General features: G+C 38.4%; 2 protein-coding genes across 7 annotated transcripts; both read left to right on the top strand.

Annotated features, from left to right (window-relative positions):
* Positions 1-490: 490 nt before the first annotated feature.
* Positions 491-5,220, top strand: LOC112192712 (serine/threonine-protein kinase D6PKL1). Its single transcript, XM_024332567.2, has 3 exons — positions 491-690; positions 1,654-3,535; positions 4,154-5,220. The coding sequence occupies exons 2-3, from the start codon at positions 1,671-1,673 to the stop codon at positions 5,001-5,003; spliced, it is 2,715 nt and encodes a 904-aa protein (XP_024188335.1). The 5' UTR covers positions 491-690; positions 1,654-1,670; the 3' UTR covers positions 5,004-5,220.
* Positions 5,221-5,682: 462 nt separating this feature from the next.
* On the top strand, positions 5,683-13,533 carry LOC112192961 (BTB/POZ domain-containing protein FBL11). 6 transcript variants are annotated; one of them, XM_024332912.2, is made up of 19 exons: positions 5,686-5,929; positions 6,010-6,060; positions 6,322-6,442; positions 6,620-6,755; positions 6,873-6,922; positions 7,620-7,708; positions 7,794-7,899; positions 8,005-8,041; positions 8,139-8,290; positions 8,920-9,466; positions 9,964-10,239; positions 10,590-10,735; positions 10,973-11,320; positions 11,623-11,866; positions 12,152-12,207; positions 12,611-12,691; positions 12,818-12,862; positions 12,950-13,018; positions 13,112-13,533. In XM_024332912.2, exons 1-19 carry the CDS (start codon positions 5,748-5,750, stop codon positions 13,283-13,285), a joined length of 2,910 nt encoding a protein of 969 aa, XP_024188680.1. In that variant the 5' UTR covers positions 5,686-5,747; the 3' UTR covers positions 13,286-13,533. The 6 variants fall into 6 exon arrangements, 2 of the variants coding, with proteins under 2 accessions (XP_024188678.1, XP_024188680.1); XM_024332910.2 differs by having other exon boundaries at positions 5,685-5,929; positions 7,794-8,041; XR_002933739.2 differs by lacking the exons at positions 12,950-13,018; positions 13,112-13,533 and having other exon boundaries at positions 5,683-5,929; positions 7,794-8,041; positions 11,623-11,766; positions 11,846-11,866.
* Positions 13,534-14,239: the final 706 nt, after the last annotated feature.

Here is a 14,239-nt window from a genome sequence, read left to right as displayed (position 1 = left end):
CTCAATCAAATCTCGGACGAACCGAGAGCGTTTTAGTGTTTTACTTAGAAAGATCACCTTCCCTTTCTACCCCTTCATTGTAGTAAACGCCGTGAAAGCGTAGCATAGAGATGCTTTTAATAAAGATCTGGAGCCAAAATTACTGCACATGGTGTGCCTAGATTTTGTACGGAGTCCCAGATCTATAGATCTGTGGCGGGGGTGAATTTACAAGTACGAGACAAAAACCCCGACACAGTAAAAAACAAGGAACAGTAAAAGTAACACTCTTTTCACCCTTCCCATCCATCATCCCTCACCCAAAAAACAAAAAACCCCAGAATTAAAAACCACCCTGAAATTCACAAAACGACTGAGATTTCGGATAAAAATCCCCAGAAGACGTTTCAAAATATTTTTTTACGTTTCTTTTTATAAAGCGGCCCCACAGCATAAGACGCGGGTCCCACCTGCCTTCAAAATAATCTGTGCCAGAGCGGAAAGAGAAAAATCACTAGTGTTTTCCTTGCTCTCTCAGAGACTCTCTCTCTCCTCTCCTCTTCTCTTCTCTTCTCTTCTCTTCTCTCTCCATTTCCTCATCAATCTCAAGCCCCAAAGGGTTTTCAATTTTCAAGGGTTTTGGCCTCTCTCCTTCTCAGTCTTATTTACCGAATCTGCCACCAATGCTATTGTGAACCACCGCTCCACAAGGTACTGTGTCGTGCCTCCGATCTAGTTGTGCTTTGAGCTATTCATGTCGGTTTGTTTTAGGTAAACGCATGTTCAGTTCAGATTTGAGCTCCTGGAGTTCTATTCACTTATTGTTCTTGTAAATGTTGTCCAGCAAGTTTTGGCATTTTTCGGTTTTTATTTTTAGTTTTATTTTTTTTTGGGTTGCTGGATTTGCTGATGGTGCTGTTTGATTTGTTTTGCTGCGTAATTTAGTTTTGAATATATTGGCTTTGGGAAGAGGTGAGGCTGAAAGCAAATCTATGCAAAAGAATTGAACTTTTAGGTATTAAGATACTGAAAAAAAGGCAACTGGGTCTTGCTTCACCTTCTGTTTTTGATTTAAGTAAAAGGAAGATGAATTTAGAAAATTTTCTGAGTGGTCTGGTTCATTTTTTTTTTTTGTAAATTGGGTGGTAGTGGAATTAGGGATATGTGATGTTGATGGTAAAGTGCACCTGCAGATGGTTTCGGATTACGGTTGAATATGTGGGATTATATTGCATCTAATTATATATTGGAAATCTGTTTATTGTGAATGTCACCATCCTTTTTCAAGGCTTCTATGTGATGTTGGGAGATTCTTTGACTGTATTTAGCATATTCAATGCTAATACGACTTGGTCAAGTATTGGTTTGCACTTTTGAAGTCTTTTTCTGGGTTCTACATGAAGGCCTATTATTGTGGCTCATCTTTACTTGTACCTATCAGTGAAATTAAATGCCTTTTTCTGCTGGTCGAGTGTTTTTATTCAATAAATTGTTCATCTTTTTCTGGGTTTAAGTATTATGTGATTTGAAGTCAAAATACATATAACATGCTGTAGGGATTAACGTCAGGAAAGCTTCCTAATTTTACCTGAAATGATTTTCAAGGAATTGGATATCAGAAATGTGTTGGACTAAACACACTCTCTTTTTGGTGCTTCATTTTATAATTAACAGGCTCAGTAATCATAGAAATGGGTTCCTTTGTGGGTACTTCTGAGATTGTTGAAGCGACAGACGAGCCCAGTTCAGGTCAATATTCTCGTGGAACATATCGACCAAATACAGGTTTGGGTGAGAATGATAGGAAGCTTCCTGCACTTAAACTAGGATCATCCAGGGATTCTATAGAAGATGATATTAATAAGCTTTTTGCGGCAATCCATCTCAAAACTTCATCCAAGGGTTCAGATCATTCGAAGCAAGTAGGCACTAGCCCTTTGAATAAAAATGCCTTAAAGAAGCCAATTACAATGGGTGTGTCTCACTCACCAAGGTTTGGGACTTCTGAGCCAGCGACTCTAAAGCAGGCATTAAGGGAGCTGTCTATTACCAAGGCATCGGAAATGGCTGCTATGAAACGGTTAACAAAGTTGACAAGTCCTTCAAGAGCCTCTGAAGCTGGGAGGATCAAGACATTGTACAATGCGGTTGTTGTTCAAGCCACTCAATGTGGTCCTTCCTCACATGAAGACAGGGGAAATATAGTTGAAATATCTCTTGTCCCAGAAGAAAGCACATCATATTCTCGTCAGAAGATGCCTGATCATCCTCCAATGCCCAAGACGAAGTCATCAAGCCAGAGTGCACATTCTTCTCCTCGATTTGTAAATGGGACCACAAGAACTAGTGCTGGGAGCACAGCAGTACAAAATGAAAGTACTTCCACGTTGAGGACAGTTGGGGTACAAACAATAAAGTCGGAGCTGGGTCTGGAAGATAAAAATGAATCTGGTAGCGACCTTATTTCAAAAGTTGCTGAAAATTTACCTGCCAAAGCTGTTTCGAAGACAACATTAAAGGCAGAGCTGGGGAAGAAAGAGAAACATAAATCTACAAAGGAAAATAATTCAGTATCTGCTCGAAATAGTCCTACCAAAACCAAGTTAGCAAATAAGGTCTCAGCAGCAAAACCGGGGCGAAAAGTCAAGGTGCATGGAGTGCCTTCTTCATCTAGCTTCGTCAATGGAAATGTGGCAAGCAAGTTTTCCAGAAACACCCTCCGCAGTGTCAAACCATCCAGCAGGAATAAAAGTATTGTAAAGAAGAAGCAAAAACAGGATTCAATTTCTCCTGCCTGCAAATCTAGTCAGAATAATGAAGCTGATGCTGATATTGATGCATGTACAAGTCAGCTGGTCTGTGAAAGATGCCATATTGCCTTAAAAGGTGCTGGAAAACAATCCAATCAAGCTTTGGCAACCCCCAGTCTTGCTGCTGATATAAGCTCAAGCAATGTACGGTCCAGTCCAAGTAAACCAGGCTTCACTGTAGACAGCTGTAAGACCGGTAATGCAGGTGGGGGTAATGTCGCAAAAGCAAAAAAGAACCCAAAATCAAAAGGAACAGGGGAGTTCTCCCAAAGCTCAAAAAGTAGCCAAGGTGAGCATAGTAGTAGTACGAGTTTGAGTGATGAGAGTAATTTAAGTAGAACTAGTTGTAGCAATAAACCTCACATGTCGAAGGATGTGAGGTGGGAAGCCATCCGTCATGTTCGGACGCAGTATGGAGCCCTGGGCTTGAGACACTTTAATCTTTTGAAGAAGCTTGGTTGTGGAGACATTGGAACTGTATATCTTGCTGAGCTAATCAGTACAAACTGCCTTTTCGCCATAAAGGTAATGGACAATGAGTTCCTGGCAAGAAGGAAGAAGATGCCAAGGGCTCACACAGAAAGTGAAATACTGAGGATGCTTGATCATCCTTTTCTCCCTACATTGTATTCCCAGTTTACATCAGATAATCTTTCATGTTTAGTAATGGAGTATTGTCCTGGTGGAGATCTTCATGTCCTCCGGCAGAAACAGGTCGGAAGGTGTTTTTCTGAAGCAGCTACAAGGTAGAAAACTTAGTAATGAGTTCTCTGTCTGTATTATTCGTTTTGTTTCAGAGGCATATGAATTTGAGAGATAACCTGCAATTAACCATTAGGGTACAAGATATACATATCTAAGAGAAGTATATCATGTCTAGATTTATTACTGTTTCTGGTGCATTATGATTTTGTATGTGTTAGTGTGTTGGTCATGCAATTTAGTGTGTTGGTCATGCAATTTACAAGCTCCACCTACACTACTTGCACCAGAAATCAATTTACTTTTTTAGCCAATTCAGGTATTCACCTACTGAAACAGATGGCTGCCTTTGTATTTGTGTTCCTTTTGTTTTGTTATGCAATTGCTAGGAGAGATCTTCAATTCAGACCAAACTTGAATATTCTTTCATCCTTATTCCTTCAGACCATCTATATTAAAACTATTCTTTGTGTGCATGAGAGCTTTAAAAAGCTCGAATTGCATTTTGCAATTATATTAGGCTACGGAGCATTTTGTTCAGGTCCTTTGATATATTTTTGTTGTGTATTGACTAATGCGCTACAATTTTACATGAGATTACTAGGCTAAAAGGAAACTTTATACTCTCATTTATTTTAGTAACTTTAAATCTGCGTTTTCAGGTTTTATGTGGCTGAAGTCCTGCTTGCTTTGGAGTACTTGCACATGCTTGGTGTAGTTTATCGGGATCTGAAGCCGGAAAACATTCTTGTCCGGGAAGATGGTCACATAATGCTTACAGATTTTGACCTGTCTCTCAGATGCTCTGTCAGTCCAACTCTTTTGAAATCACCTTCATGTGATGCAGATCCTGCGAGACTGTCTGGTCCATGTACAGCATCTAACTGCGCTGAGCCCTTCTGCATTGAACCCTCCTCTTGTCAAGTCTCATGCTTCAGCCCTAGGTTTCTACCTGCTGCCGCAAAAACAAGGAAGTTGAAAAATGACCCTACATCTCAAGTCAGATCATTGCCACAGCTTGTGGCGGAGCCTAGCGACGCACGGTCCAATTCCTTTGTTGGGACCCACGAGTACTTGGCCCCCGAGATCATCAAAGGAGACGGTCATGGTGCTGCTGTTGATTGGTGGACGTTTGGAATCTTTCTTTACGAGCTTCTATATGGCAGAACACCGTTTAAGGGTGCTAATAACGAGGACACATTAGGCAATGTGGTCTTGCAGAGCCTAAGATTCCCCGACGCCCCGATTGTGAGCTTCCAGGCTAGGGACCTCATCAGAGGGCTGTTGGTAAAGGAGCCAGAGAATCGGTTGGGCACGGAGAAAGGAGCCGGTGAGATTAAGCAGCATCCGTTCTTTGAAGGTTTGAATTGGGCACTAATCCGCTGTGCTGTTCCACCCGAACTGCCTGATTTTTGCGACTTTGAAGTTCCAGACATGCCTGCTCAGGACGATAACGCCAAGTACTTGGAGTTCAAAACTACCGGAGAGCACCTAGAGTTTGAGTTATTTTGAGGCACGAATCACCAATTTTCCCAGGAGAAGCTGTCTGCTTGTGTATTACCCTCTTGAAAGACTCTCTCCTCCTTCCCTGTTGTAACTCAACGCTTAAGCTTATGTAAATTTGGTAGAGTACAACTACTTTACTCTGGTAGGGTTTCGGTAATGGCGCATATATCAGATTCCACATTGTTGTCCACTGTGATAATGTATAACACCGTTTGAGAATTGAGATCGGTATGAATCAAACCCCGCAAAATCAACTAGTCTTTTCCTTTTTCCCTCCAAAAGGTTAAACATATCATCGAATTTACCGGACTTTCGATACCGAATACTTTTTTTCCGTAGTAATTACCGTAAATCCTTTGCCCCTAAAACATTTGGGTTCATTTTGAAGAAAATTTAGGGAAAAGTAAAAAATATATATTTTCTTATCGAGATCTCTGGCGAAGGAGAAAGGGGAGGCACCGAATATGATCACACGATATTTTTAAAGGTTTTCTAGATTTAGACTAATCCGTGCCGTGGCTAGGATCATGTCAGAACCCTTATTCCCCCAACCACTAAGCTAAGAATAGATAGGGATTAAATTCCAATTAATATTTCACACTGCTCTTGTAGTCTTACCAACTCCACAACAGACGGTGGTTAAAAAATACTAACCACAGTAAAAATGTTGAAACATTTCGGTTCTCCTGCTTGGCTGCTTTGTATTTTCTAGTGTTATACCGTTGTGCCTCAGATATCGGAAACCTGAGCATGGCTTCAAGCTCAGACGACGACTTCATCACCGTCGTATGCACAAACCCCAAAGCGGTCACCACCACCACCACCGCCGCTGCGGAGAGAGAAGTTCTTATCTCAGTCTCAGATATCCAAAGCTGGGATTTGCCAGCAATTCTCTATTGCCAAACACTCAAAGTTAAAGCTCATCGGAACAGGTCCGTCACTTCTCGTTTCCTCACTGATTTTTTTCCGTTAATTTGCCGGAAAAATATTCATTACTGTATGCTTGTTGCAGGCTTATCCAGCACTCTTCTTATTTCCATGGACTCCTAAGCGGCAGCTTCAGGTAATCAATTTCGATCACTAAAACATACGTGATTGATTCTTGAGCCTCAAGCTTTTTTGTGATTTAATTCTACTCAGAATTTTCAATTATTCAATATGCTTTTGGGATTGCTAAGGAAAATTTGTTAAGAGTTTGGGGTTAGTTTTAGTGTGTAGATGATGTTCTAACAAGAAATTGCGTACTTTTCTTCACTGGATTATCATGTCTGTGCTGACATTAGTTATGCTCAAAAAGCTGAATTTTTTCGTAAATTTCTTGTAGCGAATCGGGCCTGGACTGTATAGCAATTGAGTGGAACCTGGAAACGTTTGTAGATGTTCTGAATTGTATATACGGCTGCCCCTTGGATGTTACATTTGATAATTTTCTCCCTCTTATTGAGGTAAAATAGATTAATCCGGATTAGAGTTTTTTATTTTTTATCTAGTAATTCTGATCCAATGGGGTTTCTTTCTCTTCTTTACAGTATCTACTTATCTTAGACTGTTTAAACAGATCATCCTCTGGCATTATTAGAGAAAATTGCATTTCTGTCCAGATAATGGTGTTACATTTGCAGGGTGCACTTTACTTTGGAGTGGAGATGCTGCTCACGAAATGTAAAACTTGGTTTTCTGAGGTGGCATCATCGGAGGTGCCACCACAAATGCAATTGGATGATTTGATTTATATTTGGAGCTTTGGTTTAGAGCACGGTGAGAAACTATCTGAAATTGCTAGAATGATTAGAAGTGACAAAAATCTTGTTTTTTAAAGACTTATTTTCTTTTGACCGTCATGGTCTCTAGTCTAACAGTTGAAATTGGATGCAGCCTGTGATTTTCTTCCAGAATTGTGTGCGAGCTATCTTGCGAGAAATTTTGTATGTTCTAAACCTTTGTCTAGTTTCTGTGCAACCTCCTTCTGCCCATTTCTCTTTCTAGTGTTGACTTTTCACACACTCAGATTAGTTGTTGTAAATACGATTATACTTGAATATTAGTTCATACACAGACGCCAGCCACTGGTCATAGATACATTTTGATGTGATAAGGACTAGACAATCATGTTTCATTGTGATGTAATACTATCATTTTAAAATTGTTTGGTTGGGCTTTCTCTAGATTACCATGTTTGTCTTTAATCCTAAATTATGCTTGATATGTAAGGGATAGGAAATTACAAGGATATAAGGGCTGAAGGTAGCCAAAAGGGACATGGGTGGAGGTACAATGAACTGTTAAGATTACTAAGGATCTAATGAAGGATATGGTTTTAGCATAATGAAATAGCATCATAGCATCAAGTACCTGGGCATGTTGTATGTATTGATAATGTGCACATGCACACACGGATGTGTGGCTACTACTTTTGGTTAGAGTGAAAATAGATGTGTACAAATGTTTCTTTAAAAGGTTGTTGCTATTTGCTAATGGTTTAATGATGATTCTTTTTTGCTTGAGTTATATCAAATCCTAGGGATTTCTATCGTAATAGCTTACAAGCTTTGTGCAATATGTTGCTGTCCTTGTGCTCAACCTGTTGCTATTGAATTTGACGGATTATGGTTTGTTTTTCAGATGTGGGCCATATCTGTGAATTGTTTTGTAGATATTCCATACGAATTATTATTATCTTGTGTGAAGAACATAAATTTGACAGTGGATAGGTTAGTTATCCTTAAATAGCTTAGTTTGTCTGTTGCAAGACATCGTGGAACTCTGATATGTTAAGACTCCTGGTTGTATATACAGTGAAATGCATCTTGCTGATGCACTTTTAATTTGGCTTGATGCTAACACAGCAAGGATGGAAGGTTTGAATGTAAATGGAGGTGACTGCACCGGCATTTTGAAACAGGTACATGTTAAAAATGTTTCATTGTCTTCATTTATGAAATACTTAGCATGGGTGATTGTAGGTTACAGTCTTTCTATTAAATTATCTATTCTTGCTGTTGAACAGATCCGTACAACTGTTTTGCCATTGTGGTTTGCTGCAGGTATGCTTAATTCTCGGATATTCAACGAAGAACACTGATAGATGATCCCTTTCTTTGTCATGTCCATTATTACATATTGATTGGGTTCTTTTTTCAGAGAAAAGAAGTTCTTGTCATTTTTCTAAGTTTGCTGATGAGAGCATTAATTCAATTTTTAGACTACTGAAAATTCCATCCTCTGGCTCAATACATGCCTTAGGAGATGGTCACTTGCATGATTTAAGGATTCGGCTGACAAAGTTTTCTAAGGTATTTATTCCTGATACTATCTCTCTATAAGGCCCGTAGGAGGTTATCTGCAACTTTATTTTCCGAGGGTTCATATGATTGAAGATATAGCATTTTGAGTATTTTTTCTGTATTCTCATGTGCATATTCATAGTTTCCCAAACTAAATATGGGAAGGGGAGGGAACATATGTTTTTTTTTTTTTTTTTTTTTTTTTTTTTTTTTTTTAAAGTGTCTCCCACCCGCCTAATTTTTAGTTGATTTATTTTCATTTAGTTATTTATTTATTTTGGGAATGTATCTCAATTTGTAATTGATTTTATTTTAGATTTCTGGGTGAGGGCTACAAAATATTAGAAAGAGGCTCTTGTTAGTGCCTAGTACTTTTCACAAATTAGTTAAGGGTTATGAGGGTGCATTAAGTTCCGTCATGCAATACACAGACCAACATAAGTTTAATTTAAATAAGAAGGGATAATTCTATGTGCTTGTGAAACAGTTGATCTATTATATTACAGGGGTATATAGTATTCTAATACCTGTAGCTTTTGGCAGACAGTTTGTATTGATTGCCAATCTAGTCTGCCTAAATTATGGTTATACTGCTCAATTTCTGTAGCTGTTTAATTTGGTCTTTTCTCTTTGTGCAGAAAGTAAAGCTTTCAGGTTGCCCACAGATAACATCAGTAATGTTACTTTTGTCTGTGCTTCCTTCATCACACAATATTGGATCCACATTCAGAATTATTGAACAGTCACCAATTAAGCTTGAACGTCTTGACAGAGATCAGTGTTCATTATTACTGAGATCCCTGCCAACTCTGTCTTTTGACGCAGTACAAGAAGTGGATATTTCCAAGTGTCCGAGACTACACCTTGAAACTGCTATTGAGTGCTTCTGCACATCATTTCCATCTTTAAGGACTCTAAAGGCAGCTTTCCTTCTGAACTTCAACATAAAAACTCTCTATCACCTGGTTCGGAAATGCCCTATGGTCTATGAAGTTGACTTAACTACTGACACTAGTCCAATTATAACATCACAAGTGTGCACTTTATCCTCAAGTACAGCCACAACACCACAAAGATCAAATTTGTCCATAAATGTTGGGGAAAGTCCTCTCTGTATGAATCCCTTTCACAAGTCTGGATTATCATTAGCAAAGCTCACACTGGAGGGCAGAAGCGATCTCTCTGGTGAGATAATTTTGGATTCATTAATGCTACAAACCTTCTTAAGATAGTTTAGCTTAACTCTGCAATGAGATTGGCAGTGACATGCTCATTTGTTAAACATGTGGCAAACTGATGGGAAAATATTTACCATTCTATTCAATGTAAGGCATGAGATCATTGTAGAGTTCATAAAAATGAAAATCTTGGCATATCTGTAGCAGGCAATTGATGACAGTGATCATGTGCTTTTAATCTGCTGGGTCAGGGAATAATCGGATTATTGACATCTCTACACTGGTGTATGAATGCTACAGTGGTGATGGTATCTCATTGTTGGATTTCTTATTTATCAACTTCCATGAAATTCCGATATCTGGTTAAATTTTAAGTATGGTGAATGCACAGTTGCGCACACCTGTAACCCATGATTGTGCAGTTCTGTTTCCTTTCTGATGGGCATCGCCTGGATATTTGTCATTGATTGCTGCACTAACTCTTCCTTATTATGTTTATGGCAGATTCTGATCTCCAGTTTATCTCCGAATTCTTAGTCTCCTTACAATACCTAAACCTTAGAGGGTGTATTTCATTAACTGATGTCGGCATAGCAAGTCTTCTTCTCAAATGTCCCAAGCTACATTCAGTTTTAGTTTGCGATACTTCTTTTGGGATAAATTCGGTACTAGCTCTTTGTTCTAGCCCTTCAGATTATATTGCTGGCCAACACATAGAAAATAAGCATTTGGATCCCCTGGCATTTAATCTTCAGGCACTTCATATGGGTGGCTGCAAGTGTGAGCGTCATTTCCCCCTTATGTAGATTGCCTTTTGAGGTTTATATTTGCTGTTATATGAACTACTATTTCTCACTATTTACCAATTGAACACATTCAATTGGTCTCTTCACAGTCTTGTAATTGCACCTGTATTCAAATGATTGTGCTTTGATGATGGTTTGACATAATTAAAGATCTAAGAAGTTGCAAAATGCTTGCTATAACTAGCCCAATAAGTTGTATAAACATGGTCTCTTACATTGATTAATGTCATTTCCTGATCTATATAAAACCAAAAAATGGACCTAGGAATTGAAATGCCTAAAGTTCATGGGACCACATGATGACCAATCTATCATTCTTGTCAGGTGTTGAAGAAGAATCTCTTCTAAAGATTATGTCTCAAATGCAAAAGCTGAAGACTCTCTGCTTGCGCGATACCAACCTAGATGATAGTGCTCTATGTAGGTTTGGAGGTTCATCCTTGGAGATGCTTGACGTTTCTAGTACTAGGGTAAATCATGAATTGCATTGAACCTACTCTTTTGTTTCAGAATCAACAGAAGACATTTGATATAATAATCTTTGAGCAGCCAATTGAAATTTTGTTTTGGGTACAAGTCATTGATTGTTGATGTCTGAAGGCAAACTCATCTGCCTTGTTTTGTTTAGTCAGGCACCAGAAGGCCAGAGTCATCTGTATCCCTATTGTCATTGCAACCATGGTAATTATGTGCTTGTAAAATTTCAGGTTTCGCAAGCTGCTTTAGCTCATCTTGTTGGTAGAAATCCAGGTTTAAAGTGTTTGAAACTGAGAGGCTGTAGAAATTTGTCTCAACAAGAATGTGACACTCAAAATGGAGAATTTTCTTCAGCCTATTCCTGCAGAGAACTACATAATACAATTGGAAGAACTCTTATGTTGGAAGATATAGCACTTGGATGGGGATTTTCTTATTTCTCTTTGGAAGCACTGAAACCTGCAATCTCATCACTGAGGAAAATAACAGTGGGCTTAGGTGGATCATTAGGTGAAGACACACTGGGAAGACTACCAAATATTTGTCCTATGCTTGAGTCTATTGTTCTTTACTTTCAGGTATGATTATTGGTGAATTTTGAAAATATTTTAGGCAAAACCTGGCATGTCCTCTGTGACTTATACTGTTATTATATGCATCAGCTGTGATATCAGGAATATGAAATGCTAAGATGTTTTGGGATAACTATTTGTGGAGATTTACTTTAGAGATGCACATTCCTTGTTATCTTGATGAATTTTGTATTCCTCATGCTGTGCATTATTGTCCGTTGGGATATGTTTTTGTTGAGTCAGAGTGATATTCAGACTTCATTCATGGATGTACCTCAGTAATATGAATTTACCTCTGTTCTTTGCAGGTGTTATCTGATAGCATCATTATGAAAATTATGGCAAACCTGAAGAACTTGCTAGTATTGGCTTTGTGTTACTGTCTTGGTGATATTTCTATTGTAAGCTTCAAGTTTTGTATCCCAAACCTGAGGAAGTTGAAGCTTGAGCGGGTGACCCCTTGGATGACGAACAATGATTTGGTTATTCTTACTAAAAGCTGTGTGAATCTAATTGAGCTTTCATTGCTAGGGTGCACACTTCTCAATTCAGGTCAGGAGTTTTTCTTTCAAAGGGATCACTTAAATGTGCCATGACAGACATTTCCTTGTTCATGTCTAAGTCAAGATCCGATTTCTGCATAACAACCAACAAGGAGCCCAGACTCCGGTGTATGACCTGTTGTTGGTTTCCTTCAACTTTCAAGTGGATTTCGTTAACTTCTCATATTTATGTGTTGGTTTACCTCTAGAGCAATTGAAATAAATAGCTACTCATTTGAGTTGCGGGATATGATTGATATGACATATTACCTTTCTCTTTTTGCCTTGCTTGCAGAGTCTCAACAAATAATCTCACATGGATGGCCAGGCTTGGTTTCTATTCATCTCGAGGTTTGCTTTGTTCGATTATGGCTTATTACCAAATCTCTGTTAAAGCATGACCATTAACTGTCTGCAAAATTGGGCATGCTGCCTTCCTCCCCATACTCTGAACGAGTTGGGGAAACATTTAAATTACCCTTGTTCTGACTAAGTGAAGAAAAATGTGTAAATAATGGATATAATGCTTTTCTGAGTTTAGTGCTTGGTTTCAGCCAACAAGTAGTTACATGTCAATGTGTGAATTCATTTGACACAATTATCAGCCGGCATGTGATATCAGTCTATGTTCTCATAGTGTTTTTTGGAGGCTTTCTTGCACTAGTTTAATGATGGAAGCTTTAGTATGGTATAAGATGGTGCCCTTCATATATGCTTATGCATGTTTACAGAAGTGATCAATTTTGTTTTCTAGGAATGTGGAGAAATGACAACTAAAGGGGTTTCTTTTCTTCTTGACTGTCAAGCTCTTGAAGATCTCTTGCTGCGTCATAATGTGAGAATCTATGACTGCTTCGTTTCATTTGACATTTAATATTTACTGCAATTTGAATGTGTTATATACTCCGACAATATAATGATTGCTTGTTTCTGTGGTGCTGGATTGTTCTACATTGTACAGGGTCCTGGGATAAAGAGAAGCTTTATTTCCGACGCTGCTTCAAAGGTGATGATAATGTAGTACCGCTGTTCTTAATATCAGTTAGAAGAACCAAGTTTAACATCAACTTTTTGCCTTTCATGTTGGTTTCAGTTGCCACTGCTTAGGAAGGTATCATTAGATTTGTGTGATGCAAGTGAAGGTGAATTTGATATTCCTGATGTAAGTTTTGAAAATCTGTCTATTAGTATATTACTCCCTTTCACCCTCTTTCTCCCCTGGATTACGTTGTCTAATCTATTTTATTTTTCACAGTATGCTGACAGATATTTTCTAAGTACTGTGAAGATCGCTAGATGTAAGTCTCAGAGGTACGGTCTGGATGTTCAGTTTGTCGAGGCTCGTAGGAGGCCTGTGCACAAAGAAACACTTGTGCTGGTGTGGAACAGCAAAACTATCATTAGAACAGTGGTGAAGGAAAGACTCTAATGCTCTAAGGTCGGGGGATGTTAAAGTGGTGAACCAACTGCCTTATTATGCATTTATGCTGTACAATTTACTTTGTTTAGGTAGATTAAAGTGTATTATGCAATTATACACAAAAGGTTATGTTTGTGTGTATGTGATGAAAATTGGTGAACATAATTGCCAGGAAGTGAGAATTGAATTTTGTGTTAAATCTTTGGATTTTAAACTTGGGTCCTTACTGTTTCTAAATACATCATGAAATTTGATCACCACCGCCAATTACTTATACAAGCGGAGAAGAATTTGAAATGATTTACTTATGTGTTGAGCACATGTTTAAGATCTGACAAAATAACTTCATTATTTACTAGTGGATTCATTTGTACAAAAGGAGTTGAAGAGCTTCATCTTCAACTTGGTTTTTGTATGATACCAGATGAACATTATGTTTTCCATCAGAGTTTACATGTTAGCTTGACTTTTAATCTAAAACATTTGTCATTGGAGGAATGTATTCTTAGACCTCCTACTACTGATTTTGACGCGTTCAATCAGCTAACTTCTCTGTCTACACGAAGTTTTTCTTGATCAATGTCTGATGGCTAATCTCTTATCTGTTTGTTTATTACTTGAAAGCTTCCTTGCACTATGTTATGGGTAAATCATACCTTAACATTGTTGCTGGTGATTGTCTCACTGATCTCAAAATTGTTAGATTGTTGAGGAGGGAACCAAAATGGAGATTTCGGCACTAAATCTTGCCTCCTTGGAATACATTCCATTTTGCAGTTGCAGGTATTTTTCCATACAAACTCCACACTTAGCAAGAATATATTTCTCAGACACGAGACTACGTGAAACATTTATACCTCAAGCACTAGTCCAACTTGCATTTGTCTCCCGGGCTTGAGACTCTTCATTTGCAGATGCCAGCGGAAACACCCCGAATTAGTAGCTTACCAACTCATGGTTATC

The sequence above is a fragment of the Rosa chinensis genome, chromosome 3 (genome assembly GCF_002994745.2).
Source record: "Rosa chinensis cultivar Old Blush chromosome 3, RchiOBHm-V2, whole genome shotgun sequence".
Lineage (NCBI taxonomy): Eukaryota > Viridiplantae > Streptophyta > Magnoliopsida > Rosales > Rosaceae > Rosa > Rosa chinensis.
This window is presented reverse-complemented; position numbering and strand designations above follow the sequence as displayed.

Bases quoted from the DNA above. Each gene is read 5' to 3' on its own strand.
- LOC112192961 (XM_024332910.2), top strand. From the start codon at position 5,748: ATGGCTTCAAGCTCAGACGACGACTTCATCACCGTCGTATGCACAAAC. The intron at 8,042-8,138 runs GTATGCTTAATT...TTCTTTTTTCAG, and splicing joins GCCATTGTGGTTTGCTGCAG to AGAAAAGAAGTTCTTGTCAT. The intron at 11,321-11,622 runs GTATGATTATTG...TGTTCTTTGCAG, and splicing joins CTATTGTTCTTTACTTTCAG to GTGTTATCTGATAGCATCAT.
- LOC112192712 (XM_024332567.2), top strand. From the start codon at position 1,671: ATGGGTTCCTTTGTGGGTACTTCTGAGATTGTTGAAGCGACAGACGAG. The intron at 3,536-4,153 runs GTAGAAAACTTA...CTGCGTTTTCAG, and splicing joins TTTTCTGAAGCAGCTACAAG to GTTTTATGTGGCTGAAGTCC.